Consider the following 20,651-nt stretch of genomic DNA (forward strand, 5'->3'; position numbering starts at 1 on the left):
CATCTAAAGGCTGGCACTCTAAGTAATCATTCCTGCCCCTGGGCCATCCAAGTCTCTGTAACAGCCACAACATTATAGCTCCAAGTACTGATCCACGCTCTAAGCTCATCTGCTTTGTTCATGATGCTTCTTGCATTAAAACAGACACATCTCAAACCACTAGTCTGAGCATATCCCTTCTCTACCACCTGCCTATTCTCCTTCTCACACTGTCTCCAAACTTTCTCTATTTGTGAGACAACAACCCCTTCCTCCGTCTCTTCAGTTTGGTTCCCACTCCCCAGCAATTCTAGTTTAAACTCTCTCCAATACCCCAATAGCCTTAGTATAACTCCCTGCCAGGATATTGGTCCCCCTTGGATTCAAGTGCAACCTGTCCTTTTTGTACAGATCATGCCTGTCCCAAAAGAGGTCCCAATGATCCAGAAATCTGAATCCCTGTCCCCTGCTCCAATCCCTCAGCCACGCATTTATCCTCCACCTCAATCTATTCCTATATTCACTGTTGTGTGGCACAGGCAGTAATCCTGAGATTACTACCTTTGAGGTCCTGCTTCTCAGCTTCCTTCCTAACTCCCTGTAGTCTGTTTTCAGGACCTCCTCCGTTTTCCTACCTATGTCATTGGTACCAATATGTACCATGACATCTGGCTGTTCATCTTCCCGCTTCAGGATATCGTGGACGTGATCAGAAACATCATGTCCCTGGCACCTGAGAGGCAAGCTTCCATCCTTGTTTCTTTCCTGCGTCCATGGAAAAGCCTGTCTGACCCCTAACTATAGAGTCTCCTATTACTGCTGCTTTCTTCCTTTCCCTACCCTTCTGAGCCACAGGGCCAGACTCTGTGCCAGAGGCACGGCCACTGTTGCTTCCCCCATGTAGGCCATTCTCCCCCCCCCCCCCCAAACAGTACTCAAACAGGTGTACTTATTGTTAAGGGGGACAGCCACAGGGGTACTCTCTAGTATCTGACTCTTACCCTTCTTTCTCCTGACTGTTACCCACTTCAAGTCAGGTCAAGTCACTTTTATTGTCATTTCGACCATTACTGCTATGTACAGTACATAGTAAAAATGAGCCAACATTTTTCAGGACCATGGTGTTACATGACAGTACAAAATCTAGACTGAACTACGTAAAAAACAACAGAGAAAAAAAAACAACTACACTAGACTACAGACCTACCCAGGACTGCATAAAGTGCACAAAACAGTGCAGGCATTACAATAAATAATAAACAGGACAATAGGGCAGTAAGGTGTCAGTCTAGGCTCTGGGTATTGAGGAGTCTGATAGCTTGGGGAAAGAAACTGTTACATAGTCTGGTTGTGAGAGCCTGAATGCTTCTGGGCCTTTTCCCAGGCAGCAGGAGGGAGAAGAGTTTGTCTGAGGGGTGTGTGGGGTCCTTCATAATGCTGTTTGCTTTGCGGACATAGCATGTAGTGTAAATGTCCGTGATGGTGGTAAGAGAGACCCCGATGATCTTCTCAGCTGACCTCACTATCCATTGCAGGGTCTTGCAATCCGAGATGGTGCAATTTCTGAACCAGGCAATGATGCAGCTGCTCAGGATGCTCTCAATACAATCTCTATAGAATGTGATGAGGATGGGGGGGTGGGAGATGGACTTTCGTCAGCCTTCGCAGAAAGTAGAGACGCTGCTGGGCTTTCTTTGCTATGGAGCTGATGTTGAGGAACCAGGTGAGATTCTCCATCAGGTGAACACCAAGAAATTTGGTGCTCTTAACGATCTCGATGTTCAGCGGGGGGGTAGTCGCTCCGTGCTCTCCTGAAGTCAACAACCATCTCTTCTGTTTTGTTCACATTCGGAGACAGGTTGTTGGCTCTGCACCAGTCCGTTAGCCGCTGCACCTCCTCTCTGTAAGCTGACTCATCATTCTTGCCGATGAGACCCACCACAGTCGCGTCATTGGCAAACTTGATGATGTGGCTCGAGCTGTGTGTTGCAGCACAGTCGTGGGTCAGCAGAGTGAACAGCAGTGGACTGAGCACACAGCCCTGGGGTGCCCCGTGCTCAGTGCGATGGTGTTGGAGATGTTGCTCCTGATCCGGACTGACTGAGGTCTCCCAGTCAGGAAGTCCAGGATCCAGTTGCAGAGGGAGGTGTTCAGGCCCAGTAGGCTCAGCTTTCTAATCAGTTTCTGAGGGATGATTGTGTTGAACACTGAACTGAAGTCTATGAACAGCATCCGAACATATGTGTCTTTTTCGTCCACGTGGGTTAGGGCCAGGTGGAGGGTGATGGCAATGGTGCCATCTGTTGAGCGGTTGGAACGGTACGCAAACTGCAGGGGGTCCAGTGAGTGGGGGCAGCAGGGTCTTGATATGCCTCATGATGAGCCTCTTGAAATACTTCATGATGATGGATGTGAGTACAACGGGACGGTAGTCATTTAGGCAGGACACTGAAGACTTATTCAGCATGGGGACGATGGTGGCGGCCTTGAAGCACGTTGGAATGGTGGCGCTGCTCAGGGAGATGTTGAAGATGTCAGTGAGAACATCTGCTATCTGGTCTGCACATCCTCTGAGCACTCTACCAGGAATGTTGTCTGGTCCAGCAGCCTTCTGTAGGTTGACCCTGCAGAGGGTTCTTCTCACATTGGCCACAGTGAGACACAGCACCTGGTCACTTGTGGGGGGGGGGGGGGTGGATTTCCTCGCCGCCACGTCATTTTCCACCTCAGCACCGGCATAGAAGTTATTCAGCGCATCTGGGAGGGAGGCATCACCCGCACAGTCAGGTGATGAGGTGATGAGAGACACTTATCTGTCTCTCGAGGCCCTGGTGTGACTACTTGCCTGTAGCTCCTCTATCACCTCCTCACTTTCCCTGACCAGAAGAAGCTCATCGAGCTGCATCTCCAGTTTCCTAACGCAGTCCCTAGGAGCTGCAGCTGAACGCGCCTGGTGCGGATGTGGCCGTTCGGAAGACTGGGAGTCTCCTGGATTCGCCCATCTGACACCCAGTACAGAACACTGGCCTCACAGACATACTTTCTCACAGGTAACTTACCTCATTTCGACCCATTATCGCCAATGCCCAAATGAGCCAAAGCCCTACCACTTTACCTCAGATCACTCTGATGATGACCACTCCGCTAGGCAGTGTCTCCCTTTTATGCCTGAGCCCTCCCTGCTATCTAACTCACGACTGGTGTTCCAGTTATAGCCACCGATAGGCCACGTACAATGGACAAACGCTTTTGAAGCTCCCTTTTTAAATAACCGCCACCGACGTGCGAGAAATCCCTCTTGGTAAAGCTCTGTTGACACCGCTGATAGACCATGTACAAATTCTCTTACAGTTTGTGATTTGATCCAATTATAGAACCCTGGTAATATAACATTTTGGTATCCATCTGGTCTTTGTACTGTAGGAAGAAATTATTTGCAATAGAGGGGTTGTACAATAGTCCACCAGATTGATTCCTGGGACACCGTTGTATAAGGAGATATTAGGCAGACTAGCTCGTACTCTTGAGCTTTGAAGAATGCAAGTAGATCTCAGTGGAACATACAACGTTCTTAAGAGGCCTACCAATATGGATGCTGTGCATTTTTCCCCCCTCACTAGGCTATCTAGAACCTCAGTCAAAGTCGTAAAATAAGAGGCGAGAAGAACTTTTTTCAAGTAGTGAACATTTGTTATCTTTAACATAGTGCAACACACAAAAAAGCCAAAGGAACTCAACAGATCAGGCAGGATTAATGGATAGGAATAAACAGACCCTTCATCGGGACTGTTTATTTTTGGAAGGGTTCCTAAGATGTAAAGAACAGAGTCGTACTTACAAAACTTTCAGCTGAGATAGACCAGACAAAGCATCTGGATGAATGTAGGACAGGTCATTACCAGCCAGTCGCCTGAAAGAAAAATGTAGGAGTCAAGTAATCACATAACAAAAAAATTAAGTTACCAACTAGGAAAATAAATAAATACATCATGAAATTAAAATACAATCAGGAACTTTATCATTTAATGCTTTATAGTTCAAGCAAATGATCTTTGATACCAAACAGCAAAAATGTGTAAAATGTATTAAAACAAACCTAACAGCACCATTTATCAGCATACCTTACAATGCTATCCTACAATGTGCCTAGTTTGACCGGTGTAAAATGACAGCAGGTTGAAAAATTAAATTTAATATCAGGTAAAGCATAAAAAAAAAATCACTGGTTATTGAACCAGTGTCATTGATTTAGAGAACCTGACATTAAACAGAAATTAAGCTCAATTGTTTTCCCCACAAGTAGCCCGACTGTAAATTCCCTTCAATATGTAGAGGTTCTTAATAGGAAGTTTCCACAATGCTTACCAAACCCTATCAGCAATGGATTTAGAGCAACAATTCATCTGTGGAAGGAACTCAGCAGGTCAGCAGCAGTGGAGGAGGGGTGGGTGGGTTGGGAAAAGGGATAGTATTATCGACTTTAAATAGATAGCCGACTGACCCACTTTACAAGTTTTAATCCATCCAGAATCTCAATCCATTGCTAAAATGCCAACAATACCATCCTTTGTAATAGCCAAAGTACTATTATTTGAAGAATCAAAATAAAAAAAACAAAATCAGATGTAGCATTGGAAAATTTCCATATATTCTCAATAGTCATAAATTCTTTGCATCCGTGTAGGATACCTCGGAGGAAGCGCGGGTGTGGACTGGGGTTATAAGTGAGTTTAAGGAAACAGGGTTTTAAACTTCCTATAGTGACTATCTTGCTGGTAAACGTGCAGACTCTGGTGAATAAAATCGATGATCTCAGAGCTAGGGTGCTGAATCAGAGGGACATTAGGACCACGCATGTCCTTTGTTTCACAAAATCTTGGTTAACCCCTTCCGTACCATATTCAGTGATCCAGATTGATGGATTTACTATACACCGCCAGGATAGATTTATAGAGTCTCTCAAAAGCAGAAGTGGAGGAGTATACCTCATGATCAATTCTTCTTGGTGCACAAATATATCAGTGCTGTTCCAATTCTGCTCACCAGACCTGGAATATCTCTGGGATCATTTTGGTAGCAGTTCATACTCTACCTCAGGCCAATGTCAAGCAAGCTTTAGATGATCTGAGCAATGGGATCAACCTGCACAAATCTCCCATTGTTTTGGGAGATTTTAACCACGCCAGTCTGAAAAAAATCACTAAGCAAATACCATCAACAGATCACTTGCAATACCAGAGAAAACGACACACTGGACCATTTCTACATCACCATCAAGAATGCCTACCGTGCTATTCCACGCCCTCACTTTGGGGAGTCTGATCACCTAGCCGTACTTCTACTCCCTGAGTATAGGCACAGACTGAAGACTGCAGCACCAGCAGTGAGGACCAAGAAGGTATGGACAAGGGAAGCACAGGAGCACCTACAGGACTGCTTTGAATCAGTCGACTGGACTGTATTCAGGGATTCATCTTTGAACCCATATGAGTATGCTGCAGTTGTTACCGACTTCATTAAAATCTGTGTGGATGAGTGTGTGCCTACCAAGACTTACAGTACATTCCCAAACCAAAAGCCGTGGATGAACCAGAAGGTACGTTGTCTGCTGAAGGCTAGATCTGTGGCGTTCAAGTCTGGCTACCCAGGCCTGTACCAGAAAACCAGGTATGATTTGCAGGGGGCTATTTCAAGGGCGAAGAGACAATTTCGAACGAGGTTGAAGGCGACATTGGATGCACGACAACTCCGGCAGGGTCTGCAAGACATTATTACCTACAAAGCGAAACCCAATAGCATGAATGGCAGTAAAGCTTCACTATCAGATGAACTCAATGCCTTCTATGCATGCTTTGAAAGGAAGAATACAACTACAGCTGTGAAGATCCCTGCTGCACCTGATGACCCTGTGATCTCTGTCTCAGAGGCCGATGTTAGGCTGTCTTTAAAGAGAGTGAACCCTCGCAAGTTAGAAGGTCCTGATGGACTACCTGGTAAGGCTCTGAAAACGTGTGCCAACCAACTAGCAGGAGTATTCAAAGACATTTTCAACCTCTCACTACTACAAGCGGAAATTCCTACTTGCTTCAAAAAGGCAACAATTATATCAATGCCAAAGAAGAATAATGTGGGCTGCCTTAATAACTATTGCCTGGTAGCAGTCACATCGACAGTGATGAAATGCTTTGAGAGGTTGGTCATGATCAGACTGAACTTCTGCCTCAGCAAGAATCTGGACCCATTGCCATTTGCCTATCGCTATAATAGGTTGCAATCTCAATAGCTCTCCACATGACTTTAGACCACCTGGACAACAGAAACACCTACGTCAAGATGCTGTTCATTGACTATAGTTCAGCTATAATTTAATACCATCATTCCCACAATCGTGATTAAGAAATTGCAGAACCTAGGCCTCTGTACATCCCTCTGCAATTGGATCCTCGACTTCCTAACCAGAAAATCACAATCTGTGTGGATTGGTGATAACATATCCTCCTCGCCAATGATCAACACTGGCACACCTCAGGGGTGTGTGCTTAGCCCACTGCTCTACTCTCTCCCTCTCTCTCTATATATATATATATAACTGTGTGGCTAGGCATAGCTCAAATACCATCTATACATTTGCTGATGATACAACCATTGTTGATAGAGTTTCAGGTGGTGACAAGAGGGCATACAGGAGTGAGATATGCCAACTAGTGGAGTGGTGCCAGAGCAACAACCTGGTACTCAATGTCAGTAAGATGAGAGAGCTGATTGTGGATTTCAGGAAGGGTAAGACGAAGGAACACACACCAATCCTCTTAGAGGGATCAGAAGTGGAGAGAGTGAGTAGCTTCAAGTTCCTGGGTGTCAAGATCTCCGAGGATCTAACCTGGTCCCAACAATTGATATAGTTATAAAGAAGGCAAGACAGAGGCTATGCTTCGTTAGGAGTTTGAAGACATTTGGCATGTCAACAAATACACTCAAAAACTTCTATAATTGTACCGTGGAGAGCATTCTGACAGGCTGCATCCCTGTCTGATATGGAGGGGCTACTGCACAGGACCGAAAAAAGCTGTAGAATGTTGTAAAGTACCCAGGACATCTTTAGGGAGCGGTGTCTGAGAAAGGTAGCGTCCATTATTAAGGGCCTTCAGCACCCAGAGCATGCCCTTTTCTCACTGTTACCATCAGGTAGGAGGTACAAAAGCCTGAAGGCACACACTCAGCAATACAGAAACAGCTTCTTCCCCACTGCCATCCGGTTCCTAAATGGACATTGAATCTTTAGATGCTACACTTTTTTAAAAAATCACAGTATTTCTGCTTCTGCATTTTTTTAACCTATTCAATATACATAATTGATTTACTTGTTTGTTATTATTAATATTTTTATTATTCTTAATTTTTCTCTGCTAGATTATGTATTGCATTGAACTGCTGCTGCTAAAGTTAAATTTCACATCACATACTGGTGATAATAAACCTGATTGATTCTGACGAAATGTAATCATCTGCTTTTGCAGCCTAGAGTCAGCTGCACCTTTCCTCAATCCCTGTCACGCCCACTGTTGAACTTGAACACACGTGAGGTCAACAGTTGCCTAAACACAGTGATACTCGCACCAGGGATCATTGGTTGACCTCGGGTAACTGGCTGCCTTGCACAGCCGGTGAGAAGTGCCGTTGTTACTGGCCTGGAACGCAGACAGATGGGCGCCACCTCTAAACCCGTTTACCACACCGAATGTTTGTGGGGAACCCGGTGCTAAAATACTCACCAACGACCTAATTCGGGCTCAGGATTTCATAAGTGGCAGAGCAGCTACCTCGATGCGATCTTCTGAAAGTCATCCCTCGAGCCAAACTTTTGTCGGTCGATAAATCCTACCTACCTACGGGGGGGGGCAGGCGCGCATCCTGTCACACTCCTCACTCGGTCGGTCGCTCTGTCCAGACTGCGACTGATGTGACCCCAGCACGGGGACCTCCGCCCTTACTTTGTCCTCTCACACTACCTACGACCAGCCGCACCTGGCCAACACGTCTGGCGGCGGGCGGGTGGGAAGCTGGAGTTCGGGCCTGGAGGCTGTCTAATGAGGCAATGAAGCCCTCAAAACTGCTTCACTGCACCTTAAAGACAAACCCGTTGAGTTTTGTGAGTGGAAAAAACCTGAGCAAGCGGAACAGAAGCAAGTGCTCGTAAGCCACAAAAACTAAATTGTGGAATAGACTAAACATAAGGAACCCCCTTCGAGTATTGCTGTCACACATCACCCCTCAATGGGACCGTCTTGTTGCAGGGAAACAAGCCCAGGGCTCGCATTGATTCAGCGATATTGATGTGTTGCAATGATTTTATATGTTCCTATGAGGAAATTATGCGCTGTGTGCTTAATATTAAATTCGTTAGATAAACACTTTTAGAAACAATATTGAGTGTATTAGTCACTTATAAGTGACGTATAGTTGACATATCACCTATATTCCCGTCGGGATTAACTCCCCACCGTCGGCCAGTCCGCAAGAATATTGTGAATATTAAATCAGTCCGCAGTGCAAAAAAAAGGTTGGTGACCCCTGGCCTAAAACATAATGGGTGGTGGGGTAATTTTAATTTTAAATCAATTTTCCAATTTGCAGGCTCCCTTAAAACAGAAAATCCTTCGGTAATGTAGTAACTGGAACAGCAAATCAACCTACTACCATAAAAGCAAACATGAGGAAATCTGCAGATGCTGGAAATTCAAGCAACACACACAAAATGTTGGTGGAATGCAGCAGGCCAGGCAGCATCTATAGGGAGAAGTACTGTCGACGTTTCAGGCCAAGACCCTTCGTCAGGACTAACTAAAAGGAAAGATAGTAAGAGATTTGAAAGTAGGAGGGGGGAGGGGGAAATGCGAAATGATAGGAGAAGACCGGAGGGGGTGGGGTGAAGCTGAGAGCCGGAAAGGTGATTGGCAAAAGGGATACAGAGCTGGAGAAGGGAAAGGATCATGGGAAGGGAGTCCTAGGGAGAAAGAAAGGGGGAGGGGAGCACCAGAGGGAGATGGAGAACAGGCAGGGTGATGGGCAGAGAGAGAGAAAAAAAGTGGGGGGGAACTAAATATATCAGGGATGGGGTAAGAAGGGGAGGAGGGGCATTAAGGGAAGTTAGGGAAGTCAATGTTCATTGCAGGTTGGAGGCTACCCAGATGGTATATAAGGTGCTGTTCCTCCAACCTGAGTGTGGCTTCATCTTGACGGTAGAGGAGGCCATGGATAGACATATCAGAATGGGAATGGGACGTGGAATTAAAATTTCAGTTAGTCCTGACGAAGGGTCTCGGCCTGAAACATCGACAGTGCTTCTCCCTATAGATGCTGCCTGGCCTGCTGCGTTCCACCAGCATTTTGTGTGTGACGCTACTACCGTAAAATATAACCATTCATAAAGTTTCTTAACAAAACATACTTCTTTGAGTCAAGAGGAAGAATTCATGGGAGACTCATTTATGAAATGTCAAGGTTTGCTATCATTGGTCTCAATATAAAACTGAGATTTAAAACAATAACCTAATCACTTTTCAGAATTGACACCACATCAGCTTAGTTCTGTAGGTCACATGACAAAGAGTTAAACTTTGTTTTTAAACTGATAAGGGCAAAAGTAGTAGTGATTTATACCAGTTAGGCTTGACACACCAAATGTAGAAGAGCTTTAACTTCAGATATTCAGAGCAATGGGTACGTACCTCAAACCTAGCACTGTTCCCTCTAAGCTGAGCAGGTGCATGGCGTCGTAACAACTGAAATAATCTTGTGCACATAGCCTTTGTTGCCACACAGCTAGAATTTTGTTTTATATAATGTTAATTTAAAAAAAAATTAGGCTAATATACTTTTGAAATCTATGTCAATATAATTGTGAAATTCCCTGTAATTATGTATTAATTAATATAATCTATATATTTCTAAATATATCACAACCTTTACTTTGAAACATTTTAGAGCTTTGAAATTGCAATGTTTGCTGAGCTTGCAGATGTTTCATCATCAGTCCAGGTAACCTCCTTAGTGTGCAGTTGTTGGTGTTCCTCTCTGGGACTGCTCACATTCACAAAGGGCCATGTTTGCTTGTCTCAAGTCCTGATTAGCTCACCCCATAGCCATCAGGACCAAGGCAAGGAAATGGGGTACTATATATCATCCAGAAAATTAATTTTTCATGAAATTATTCATAAAAATGTTAACTTCCATGAATCCAAAATATATTTGATTCAATGTTCTGTAATATACAAACTTCTTTCAGCCTGGTACAAATTTTTCTGCAATGATATTAACTATCCACAATCCATTCTTCCAATAGACTAAACAAAACTATTCATGTGTGTTTTTTGAGCAGAAATAGATAATCAGATCATCAGGAGTTGAAGCATTTACATCGTTTTTATGATGGTTAGCCATGACAGTCTCAAACACGATGCTAGGCAAGGTCATCTAATTCACAACTGAGCAGTTATTTAGATTCAGCCATTGCTTATCTAAATATAGTCACTGTTTTACAAAACATCTGAAATACATAAACCAGGACACAGATAATCCCTTAGCTCTCAAACTGATGTGGCATAATCATGGCCAGAATATTTACTGGTAAGTGACTCAAACTAAAGAACTAATTGTAACGCAACATAAATGTATGACCAATCTTCCTGACATTATACACACGCACAAAGCACATATCATTAAATCAACTGAAGAACAGGTCTCCATCAGGAAATTTTTGCTATATACATAGAATTCTGAGCACATAAGCAAAGATTCAGAGCCATTTTATAGGTATACTGGCTCATTAATGCAAATAGCTGATCAGTCAATCATGTGGCAGCAATCCAACGGATAAAAGCATGCAGACATGATCAAAAAGTTCAGCTGTCGTTTAGACCAGACATCAGAATGGGGAAGAAATGTGATCTAGGTGATTTTGACCATGGAATGATTGTTGGTGCCAGAAAGGGTGGTTTGAGTCTCAGAAACTGCTGATCTGGAATTTTCATGCACAACAGAGTTGAGCAAATGGTGCAAAAAACAAAGAAATATCCAGTAAGTGGCAAATCTGTGGGCAAAAACACATTGTTAATGAGCGGGTTCAGAGGAGAATGGCCAGGCTGTTTTAAGCTAACAGGACAGTAACAGTAACACAAATAATCATGCATTACCAGAGCGGTGTGCAGAAGAGCATTTCTGAAAATACAACACATCAAACCTTGAAATGGGGGGCTACAACAGCAGAAGACCACAGATATATACTCAGTGGCAATTTTGTTAGGTACATGAGGTACCTAACAAGCCTATACATCCAGCACATTACTCACTGTAACGTTCAACATCTTCAACAGGATCCTACCACTAAATGTATCTTTCCCTTAACCCTCCCACTCTCAATTTTCCACAAGGGTCGCTCTCTATCGACTCCATTGTCCACTTATCCCTTCTCACTAATCACCTTCATGAGCCTTAACCCTGCAAGGGGGACGTGTGTTACACTTGCTCCCACACCTCCTCCCTCACCACCATTCAAGGCCCCAAACAATCAATTCAGGTGAAGCAACACTTTATCTGCGAGTCTGTTGGGTTATCTACCATATCCAGTGCTCCTAGCCTCCTTTACATCGGTGAGTCACGACATACTCACTTAAATATCTATTAAATCTATAGTGAATTCTCCCTCCATCTCCTTCAAACCCTCTTACTACCTTTCCTCAATTCCTTTCTCTCAAATGTGACTCTGGCCAAGTTTTGTTACGACTCTGCTCCAAGAGATGTGTCCAATTTTTCTTCACAAAATTACCAACGTGGTCATCTTATTATTGTGATCAAATATTTAAATTGGATAAAATTATATTAGTTTAGACTTTGTAGGAAGTTGATTTGCACAACATTCCATCTGTCTATCAAATGTATCTCAACACTCCATTAAAGAGAACAAAATATACCAATTATAGTCGGAGGCCTAGAAAGATTGTAAAATACTGTCATACTCACCATCACAAATTTTTTTTATCTAACTAGAACTCTAAATTATTAAGATAATCCTAAATACAAATAAAAGTGCAATACCGTACAACAGCACAGAAACAGGCCCTTCAGCCCATCTAGTCTGTGCCAACCTGTTTTGCCTAATCTAATCTACTTGCACCCTTATCAGAGCCCTCTATACCCCGTATTCTTTTAAATGTTACATTTGCACAGTTGGAGTAGTCGTTCATTAATTCTATTATGGTTATTGGATTTTTTAAGTATGCCTGCAAGAAAATGAATCTCAGGTGACATATATGTACTTTGTTAATAAATTTGAACTCAAATCCCGGCAACACCCTTACAAATTTTCTATAGCTTTCCTGTAGGTAGTTAGGTGGCCAGAATTGCATACAATACTCCAAATTCAGCCTGACCAACACCTTATACAACTTTAACATAATATCCCATTCCTGTGCTCATTACTTGTGAAGCCACTTTCAAGGAATATAGATCTGTATTCCTGGGTTGTTTTGTTCTACCACGCAACTCAAAGCCCTACCACGGCTTGTCCTTCCAAGAATACCTGATTCTTCTCTGCATTAAACTCTATCAGCCATATTTCAGACCATTTTCCCAGCTAATCAAGATCATTCTACAAACTTTGATAGCCTTCCTCTCTCTCTACTACACCCCCAGTCTTGGTGTCATCCACAAATTTTCTGATCCAGTTTACCACTTTAAGGACCTGATCCATGCTATATTGCTCCATCAGCTAAATCATTAACAGAGATGATTAGCAACAATGGACCAAACATCAATGCTGCAACACAGCACTAGTCACAGGCCTCCAGTCACTTTGGCTTTTCCCATTAATCCAATGCTGAATCCTACTGACCTACTTCATCCTCAATGACAAACGACTTAACTTTCTGGACTAGCCTCCCATGTAGGACTTTGACAAAGGTCTTGTTAAACTCCAAGTAGACAAGTTCCACCACTTTTTTGGGATTCTCTTTTATCTTATGTCAGACAATCTAATGTCATGTTTTATCCTCCTGATTTCTCTTTTAAGTGTCCTCTTGCTTTTCATATATTCATTAAGTGTTTCATTTGATTATAACCGTCCATACCTGATGCATGCCTCCTTTTTCTTTAACAGTGCTTCAATATCCTTCAATAACTAAGGTTTTCTAAACCTGTTAGCCTCACCTTTTATTAAATTAAGAAGTAAAACATATCTAATTGGGAAACCTTCTTTGTTGTTATGTGTGATGAAATGCTTTATCCCCTACAAAGGGTAAATGCCAAGGATATCACAAATCACTCTTTTGGTGACAAAATGATACTGGCAGGGGCAGATTTTACATCTGGCAGTTGCTAGGAAGGATAAATAAACTAACTAATCAGAAGTTATCCAGAGCTACCCAGTAATATTTCAAGAAATGAGAGTTCAATATTAACATGCATCTGTTTTTTTTCTTGGTCATACTTAAATGACTGAAGATTATGCATGTGTTTCTAATCAGCTTATCAGACCCTGCAGTCATTTTAAAAATAAGAAAACCTACAGCACGTTCCTGGGTGTAGTATAAAAATAATATTTGCATAGTTTCATGTCACGTCTTCAACTATCAGCATGTTCCATCTCAATCTTAAAGTGCAAGAAACAATTCCAGATTAAAACCTCATGAGGACTGCACACCAGTGAAATATTCATCATTTATCACGTAGAGAATTTTCCATGTTTTTAATGAATTCACCGTGCAACATTCTGTAAATAAAGCTCAGCATGTGGCTATGACTGCACTCAATTCATAATTTTGACATATTTAAACAAAATGAAAAGTCCTTATAGTTTATGTAAAATAAGTTAATGATTTAGTAGCCCAGAAGCCCAAAGCACCTCTACCAAATTAATGGCGATAAACAAGTCTCCCTTGATTCACATGACATTTTTATTTCTTAATAGGAGTTTTTATAACATTCACTGTAAGACTGTTATTTGTCAAACACATGTGGAAATTGGTCATATTTCTGTTAATCAAATCTGGCTGTACACCATCAACTGCACTGATGATTGTCACATGATCTTTGAAATGACAAATTCGTATGAGAAAAAATGTGCACAAATTTAAAATATGAAACTACATTTAAAACTGAAGTTGATGAAACAAGTAAAAACAATTTCTGTACAGTAATTCTTTCAAACTCCATATTTTCTTTGATATTGCTAACACTAATTTCAATTATTTTTAAATCTATGCATATTTTAATAAATTACATTTTTGTTACAAGGTTAATAGAACATTAATGTGGCAACTGTTCCAAGCATTTAATAGATTTTCTTGTTTTAACTGCACTATTAATCACAACAAATTTATAATCCAGCTGATAAACTTACGTAAATACAAAATGAGATCAAAATAGTTATAATAAATCACGCTTCTACCAGATAATAGTATTAAAATGGAATGCATTTTAAAATACTTTAACTACTTGTACAAATGACATAACTTTCCTACTTTCTGGATATAAAGTCATAGAGCAATAAAGCATGGATTGCAGTTTGTTTGGCCCAACAAGTCCATTCTTTTCCCCCAGCCTAAATCTATGCCCTCTAGCTTTGGACTACCTTACCCCGGAAAAAAAAGTCTATTACTAGCCACCTTATTGATAGTCCTCAATATTATAAACCTTTCTAGAAGGTTTCTCCTACGTTCCAAGGAATAATCAGAATCAGGTTTAATATCACTGGCATATGTCGTGAAATTTGTTATGTGACAGTACAGTGCAATACTTAATAATAAATACAGTAAATTACATTAAATATATATATATATGTTAAAATGTTAAATTAAATATCTCATCCAAAAAGAGGGGGGAAAAGTTACTGATGTAATGTTCATGGGCTCAATGTCCATTCAGAAATCAGATGGCAGCTGGGAAGAAGGTACTCCTGAATCATTGAGTGTGTGCCTTCAGATTCCTTCCCCAACATCAGCAATGAGAAGAAGGCATGCCTTGGGTGATGGATACCACCTCTTTGAGGCAGCGCTCCTTGAAGATGTCCTGGATGCTAAGAAGGCTAGAGCCCATAATGGAGCTGAGTGGGTTTACAACATTCTGTACCTTTTTCAATCCTGTGCAGTGACCCTCTCCCCCCCCCCCCCCCACTCTGCCATACCAGGTGGTGATGAAGCCAGTAGAATGTTCTCCACAGGTACAGTTGTAAGAAAGTTTGTGAACCTTTTGCAGTTATTTGGTTTTCTGCATTAATTGCTCATAAAATGTACTCCGATTTTCATCTAAATCATAATAACTCACATGCACAATCTACCTAATAACACACAAAAAAATTGTAAACAAGACAAAATCTACAGATGCTGGAAATCCAAACAATACACAGAAAATGCTGGAGGAATACAGCAGACCAAGTAGTATCTATGGAAAAAGAGTACAGTTGACGTTTCGAGCTGAGACCCTTCAGCAGAACTGGTCCTGCTGAAGGCTCTTGGCCCAAAACATCGACTATACTCTTTTCCATAGATTTTGGATGCTACCTGGCTTACTGGTTTCCTCCAGCATTTTGTGTGTGTTTTTGTTACACAAACAATTGTATTACTTCTCGTCAATGCTAAGTACACCATTTAAACAATCACAGTCTAGGTTCAATAAAGTATGTGAACCTCTGGGGTAATGCCTTTTATAAAAGCTATTTGGAGTCAGATGTTCCAATCAGGTGAAATTGGAAGTGTGGATTGTAGAGGTGCCATGCCTTATATAAAAAAAGACACACAATATCTGGTTACTGCCAGGGCCTGCTCTTCTCTGATCTGGTTATGTGCATCATGCCTCAATCAAAACAACTTTCAGAGGACCTTAGAAGAATTGTAGGGATGCATGAAGCTGGAAAAGGCTACAAAAGCATTGCTAAAGACCCGAGTTTTCATCAGTCCACAGTAAGAGAAATTGTCTACAAATGGAGGAAATTTAGTACTGTTGCTCCTGCCCCTAGGAGTGGGCATTCTGCAAAGATTACACCAAAAGCACAGCGTGCAATGCTGAAGGAGATGAAAAAGAAGCCAAGGGTAACAGCAAGAGACCTGCAGCAATCTCTAAAACTTGTTAAAGTCTCTGTTCATGTGTCCACTATAAGAAAAACACTGAACAAGAATGGTACTTGTGGAAGAACACCACAGAGAAAACCATTGCTCTCCAAAACAAAAATGATTGCTGTATGTCTCAAGTTTGCAAAAGACCACCGGGATGTTCCACACCATTTCTGGGACAATATTCTGTGGACAGATGAGACAAAAGTTGAACTTTTTGGCAGAAATGCACATTGCTACATTTGAAGGAAAAAGGGCACTGCACACCAACACCAAAACCTAATCCAACTGTGAAGCATGGTGGAAGGAGTATCATGGCTTGGGGTGGCTTTGCTACCTCAGGACCTGGACAGTTTGCAATCATTGAGGGAATAATATATTCAAAATTGCAATAAGACATTTTACAGAGAATGTCCAGGTAGTGGTCAATCACCTGAAGCTTAATAGAAGCTGGATGATGCAATAAGAGATCTGAAAGAAAAGAGTAAAATTAACAAAAGAATTGTTTAAAAAGAAGAAAATCTGTGTTTTGGAATGGACAAGTAACAGAGGTGACGAGGGCTGTTTATGCAAGGTAGGCAAGAAATATTGATGAACTGAAACAGTTTTGTATGGAGGAATAGACTAAAATTCCTCCTTGCCATTGTGCAACTTTGATGAGCAGCTACAGGAAACATTTGGTGGAGGTTATTACTGCTAAAGGCTGTTCTATCAATTATTAAATACAAGGGTTTCATACTTTTCTAGCCTGGACGTTGAATGATTAAACATTGTGCTCAAAAAGATATCAAAAGTACAATTGTTTGTGTGTTAGATTAGTTTAAGCAGATTGTGCCTGTCTATTATTGTGACTTAGATGAAGATCCAACCACTTTTTATGAGTAATTAATGCAGAAAACCAGGTAATTACAAAGGGTTTACAAACCTTTACTTGCAACTGTGCACCTTAGAAATTTGCAAGTGTCTTTGGTGACATACCAAATCTCCCCAACTCCTAGTGAAATATAGTCACTGTTGTGCCTTCTTTGTAACTGCATTGATATGTTGGACCCGGGTTAGACCCCCAGAGATGTTGGCATCCTGGAACTTGAAACTGCTCACTTTTTCCACTTCTGATCCCTCAATGAGGACTGGTATGTGTTCCCTCATTTTACTCTTCCTGAAGTCCACAATCTACTCTTTGGTCTCATTGCTGTTGAGTGCAAGGTTGTTACTTGACACCTCTCAATGAGATGATGTATCTCACTCCTGTACACCTTCTTGTCAGCATCTGATATTCTACCAATGATGGCTGAGTCATCAGCAAATTTATAGATAGCTTTTAGGTTGTGCCTAACCACACAGTCATGGGTGTAGAGAGAGTAGAGCAGTAGGCTAAATACACATCCTTGAGGTGTGCCAGTGTTGACTATCATTGAGATGAAGATGTTACTGTTGATCTGTAAAGGAAGTCAGGGTTCCAATTGCAGAGGAAGCTAGGGAGGCCCAGGTTTTGGAGCTTTTCAATCAGAACTGTAGGAACAATTGTGTTAAATGTTGAGCTGTGGTCAATAAACTGCAACCTGAAGCAAGTGTATGTATTGTCCAGGTGATCTAAGGCCATGTGAAGTGCAAATGAGATCATATTCGATGTAGACCCATTGTGGCGATAGGCAAATTGCAGCGGGTCCAGGACTTTGGTTAGGCAGGAGTTGGTTTGAGCTCTAACGAACCTCTCAAAAGTATTTCATCATTGTAGATGAGAGTGTTACTGGTCAATACAGGTGGCCCCATTTTTCGAACATTTGCTTTATGACAGCTTGCTGTTACTAAGGACCTACATTAGTACCTGTTTTCGCTAACCAAAGGATTTTCGCTTTTACGAAAAAAAGACACCCGCTTTATACGTGTGTTTACCCCGAGGAAGACTACCATGACCATGAGGCTTTGTGTGGGCAGTTGTGCACGCATGCGTGTATGTATGTATGTATGTATGTATGTATGTATGTATGTATGTATGTATGTATGTATGTATGTATGTATGCGTGTACCTGCTGATTTTTTTTCTCCACATTGATTTTGGCTTGCTGTCTTCCCGATGTGAAACTACAGGATACATACAATATTTCTATTTTATATAGGCTGTATATTTATCATATCATTCCTGATTTTACTATATGTTTGTGTTATTTTAGGTTTTATGTGTTATTTGGTTTGAATTGTTAGGTTATTTTTTGGGTCTGGGAACACTCAAAAATTTTTCCCATATAAATCAATGGTAATTGCTTCTTTGTTTTACGACATTTCACCTCACATTTACCTGTACAGGAATCCATTTGCCACTTCTTGGCCCACTTCCCTAACTGATCATAATCTACAATAACTTAATTTTATATAATTTGCAAGCTTACTAATTAAGCCTTGTACATTCACATGAAAATCATTTATATTAATAATGAATCACAAGGACTCCAAGTGTCGACCCCTGCAGCATACCTCTAGTCAAGAAACAACCTTCAACCACTATACCTTTTCTCTAAACCAAGTTTCAATCCAACTAGATCTCCCTGGATTCCATGGAGCCCAACCCTCCAGCCAACCATATGGGACCTTGTCATCGGCCTTGCTAAAGTCCAAATAGACAATATCCATTGCCCTATCCTCATCTACCTTTTTGGTTAGTTCTTCAAAGAACTTTAAGAGGCTTGTCAAGCAAGACTTCCCATGCACAAAACCAAGCTGACTCTTCTTAATCAGATTGTCTTGTCAAATGCAGGCAGATTCTGTCCCTCAGAACTCCCTCCAGTAACTTCCTCACTACTGAGGTCAGGCTGGTCGGTCTACAGTCCCTGATTTGTCCCCACTACCCTTCCAAACAGTAGACAACATTGGCCACCTTCCAGTCTTCAGAAACGTCCGAGACTAACAATAAACTAAATATAGTGGATTCTGGTTATTGGGCCAGCAGTTAATTGGGGCAGCAGCTTATTTGAGAGAACTCTTAAAGAACAAAAACAAATCAAGAAAACAGCCATGAGTCCTTTCGTTTATTTGGGACACTAGGCCACTTAATTGGGGCAGGAGACTGCTGCCGAACATTTTCTAACTAGCGCTAGTCACAAACACATTGTGTGGCCATTAGAATACTACACTGTGCTTAAAGCAAACTGTCAAGTCGGAGTTCTTGTCCTTCTTTGAACACATGTGGCTTCCCCACTTGAAAGGGACTGAATTCGCCTACCCGAAGGTTTTTTAACCGGATTCCACTCAATGACCTGTTACATACCCTGTGGGTATCTTGTGACTGTCACATGACCATGATGTAATTGAGTCTCTGCTGAGCATGATGTAATGGTCTTGTGATGGTGGAGTAATGTAATTTTCCCGCCAGTGAGAGGTCATATGATGGCCTGTTTCAACAGGTATAAAAGGGGAAAGCCTTGATGTGACACAGGTCAGTTCATGGTTTAATTCGTCAGTGACTCCGTTATGCTGTGTATTCGTCTCATGACACAGTTTTGTTTTAAAGTGGAGTTTTACTTTCTGCCTTAAGTCTCAAAGGTTATTGTTGGCAGTCTCACCAAACGCTGCCAGTTTAGTCCAGTTGCAGAGTGAAGATTTATGGACGTACGGAGACCCAAAGGATCGACAGAAGTTGGTGTTGTCGGCAGTAATACAGGATTGACCTTATTTAATCTTCGTTCAAAGAGATAGTAACCTGCATCCGAGATAGTCCCTGCTATAAGAGCAGAAAGAGCTGGAGCAGGGTTATTTGCCAAGGAAAGGTCAGTGCCTTTAAGCCATTTTTATTTCCTTCGTCGTAAATCCTTCGGGCAAGCATATATCGCCTCAGATCCACAGTAACGTCACGTTGTCAAGGAATTCGTTACTTCAGGAAAGTCTCTCCTAATTGATTGTGTAAATCATTTGGACTTTTGCATTTATTGCTTTAAGAACTGTGTTCGCATTTATCACTTTAAGAACTGCTCGGGTTGCCGTATAGCAGTTAACTTCCGGTTAAGTTAGTCGTCTGTTTACTTTTGTTTTTTTTTTGAGCAGTGTTTAATAAACGTTTTTGTTTATAAAAAAAACTGTCTCAATGCTATATTCATTGATGCCGTATCAGAACAGACCAAACAACTTTTCTTTTTTAATCCCCTTTTATTTTTCGCAAGTGCGGCAGTTTGATAGTTCCGTTACTTATTAGTCAATAGTCATAAGTAATCAGTCATAAGTCATAAATAAGTCATTAGTCTACTCATAAGTCAGTCATTAGGTGAAAAAACAGGCTGCCTCTCGGACTTTGTAGACGAATTTGGACCTGCACCTCCGTTTCTCTGTTGGACCATTATGGCCTCCGACCATTATGGTTTCAAACTGGGCGAACTCTCTCAAAGGTTCGCGAGTCCTTCTTAAGTCTTGCGTCGTATCCGAGAAGTGCCTGCGCGCGATGATTCCCGTGGCAAAGTTAGCACTTACCCAAACTCAGTGACAGCAGTGCTCTTTTCCAAGAAACAGTCTCTCAAATTATTTAAAGTTCGGCATCTTACCGCAGATTCCAACGTTGCTCCCGGACCGCCGCTGTGATGC

The 20,651-nt window shown here is 41.7% G+C and overlaps 1 protein-coding gene across 2 annotated transcripts in view; it reads right to left on the reverse strand.

Annotated features, from left to right (window-relative positions):
* The window catches only part of lgr4 (leucine-rich repeat containing G protein-coupled receptor 4), a 153,331-nt gene that overhangs the window by 56,920 nt on the left and 75,760 nt on the right, over positions 1-20,651 (reverse strand). For both annotated transcript variants that reach the window (XM_073049704.1, XM_073049703.1), the window contains exon 3: positions 3,818-3,889. In XM_073049704.1, the coding sequence (XP_072905805.1) occupies positions 3,818-3,889 (72 nt within the window). The remainder of the gene's footprint in view (positions 1-3,817; positions 3,890-20,651) is intronic.

This window comes from Hemitrygon akajei, chromosome 6, assembly GCF_048418815.1.
Source record: "Hemitrygon akajei chromosome 6, sHemAka1.3, whole genome shotgun sequence".
Classification (NCBI taxonomy): domain Eukaryota; kingdom Metazoa; phylum Chordata; class Chondrichthyes; order Myliobatiformes; family Dasyatidae; genus Hemitrygon; species Hemitrygon akajei.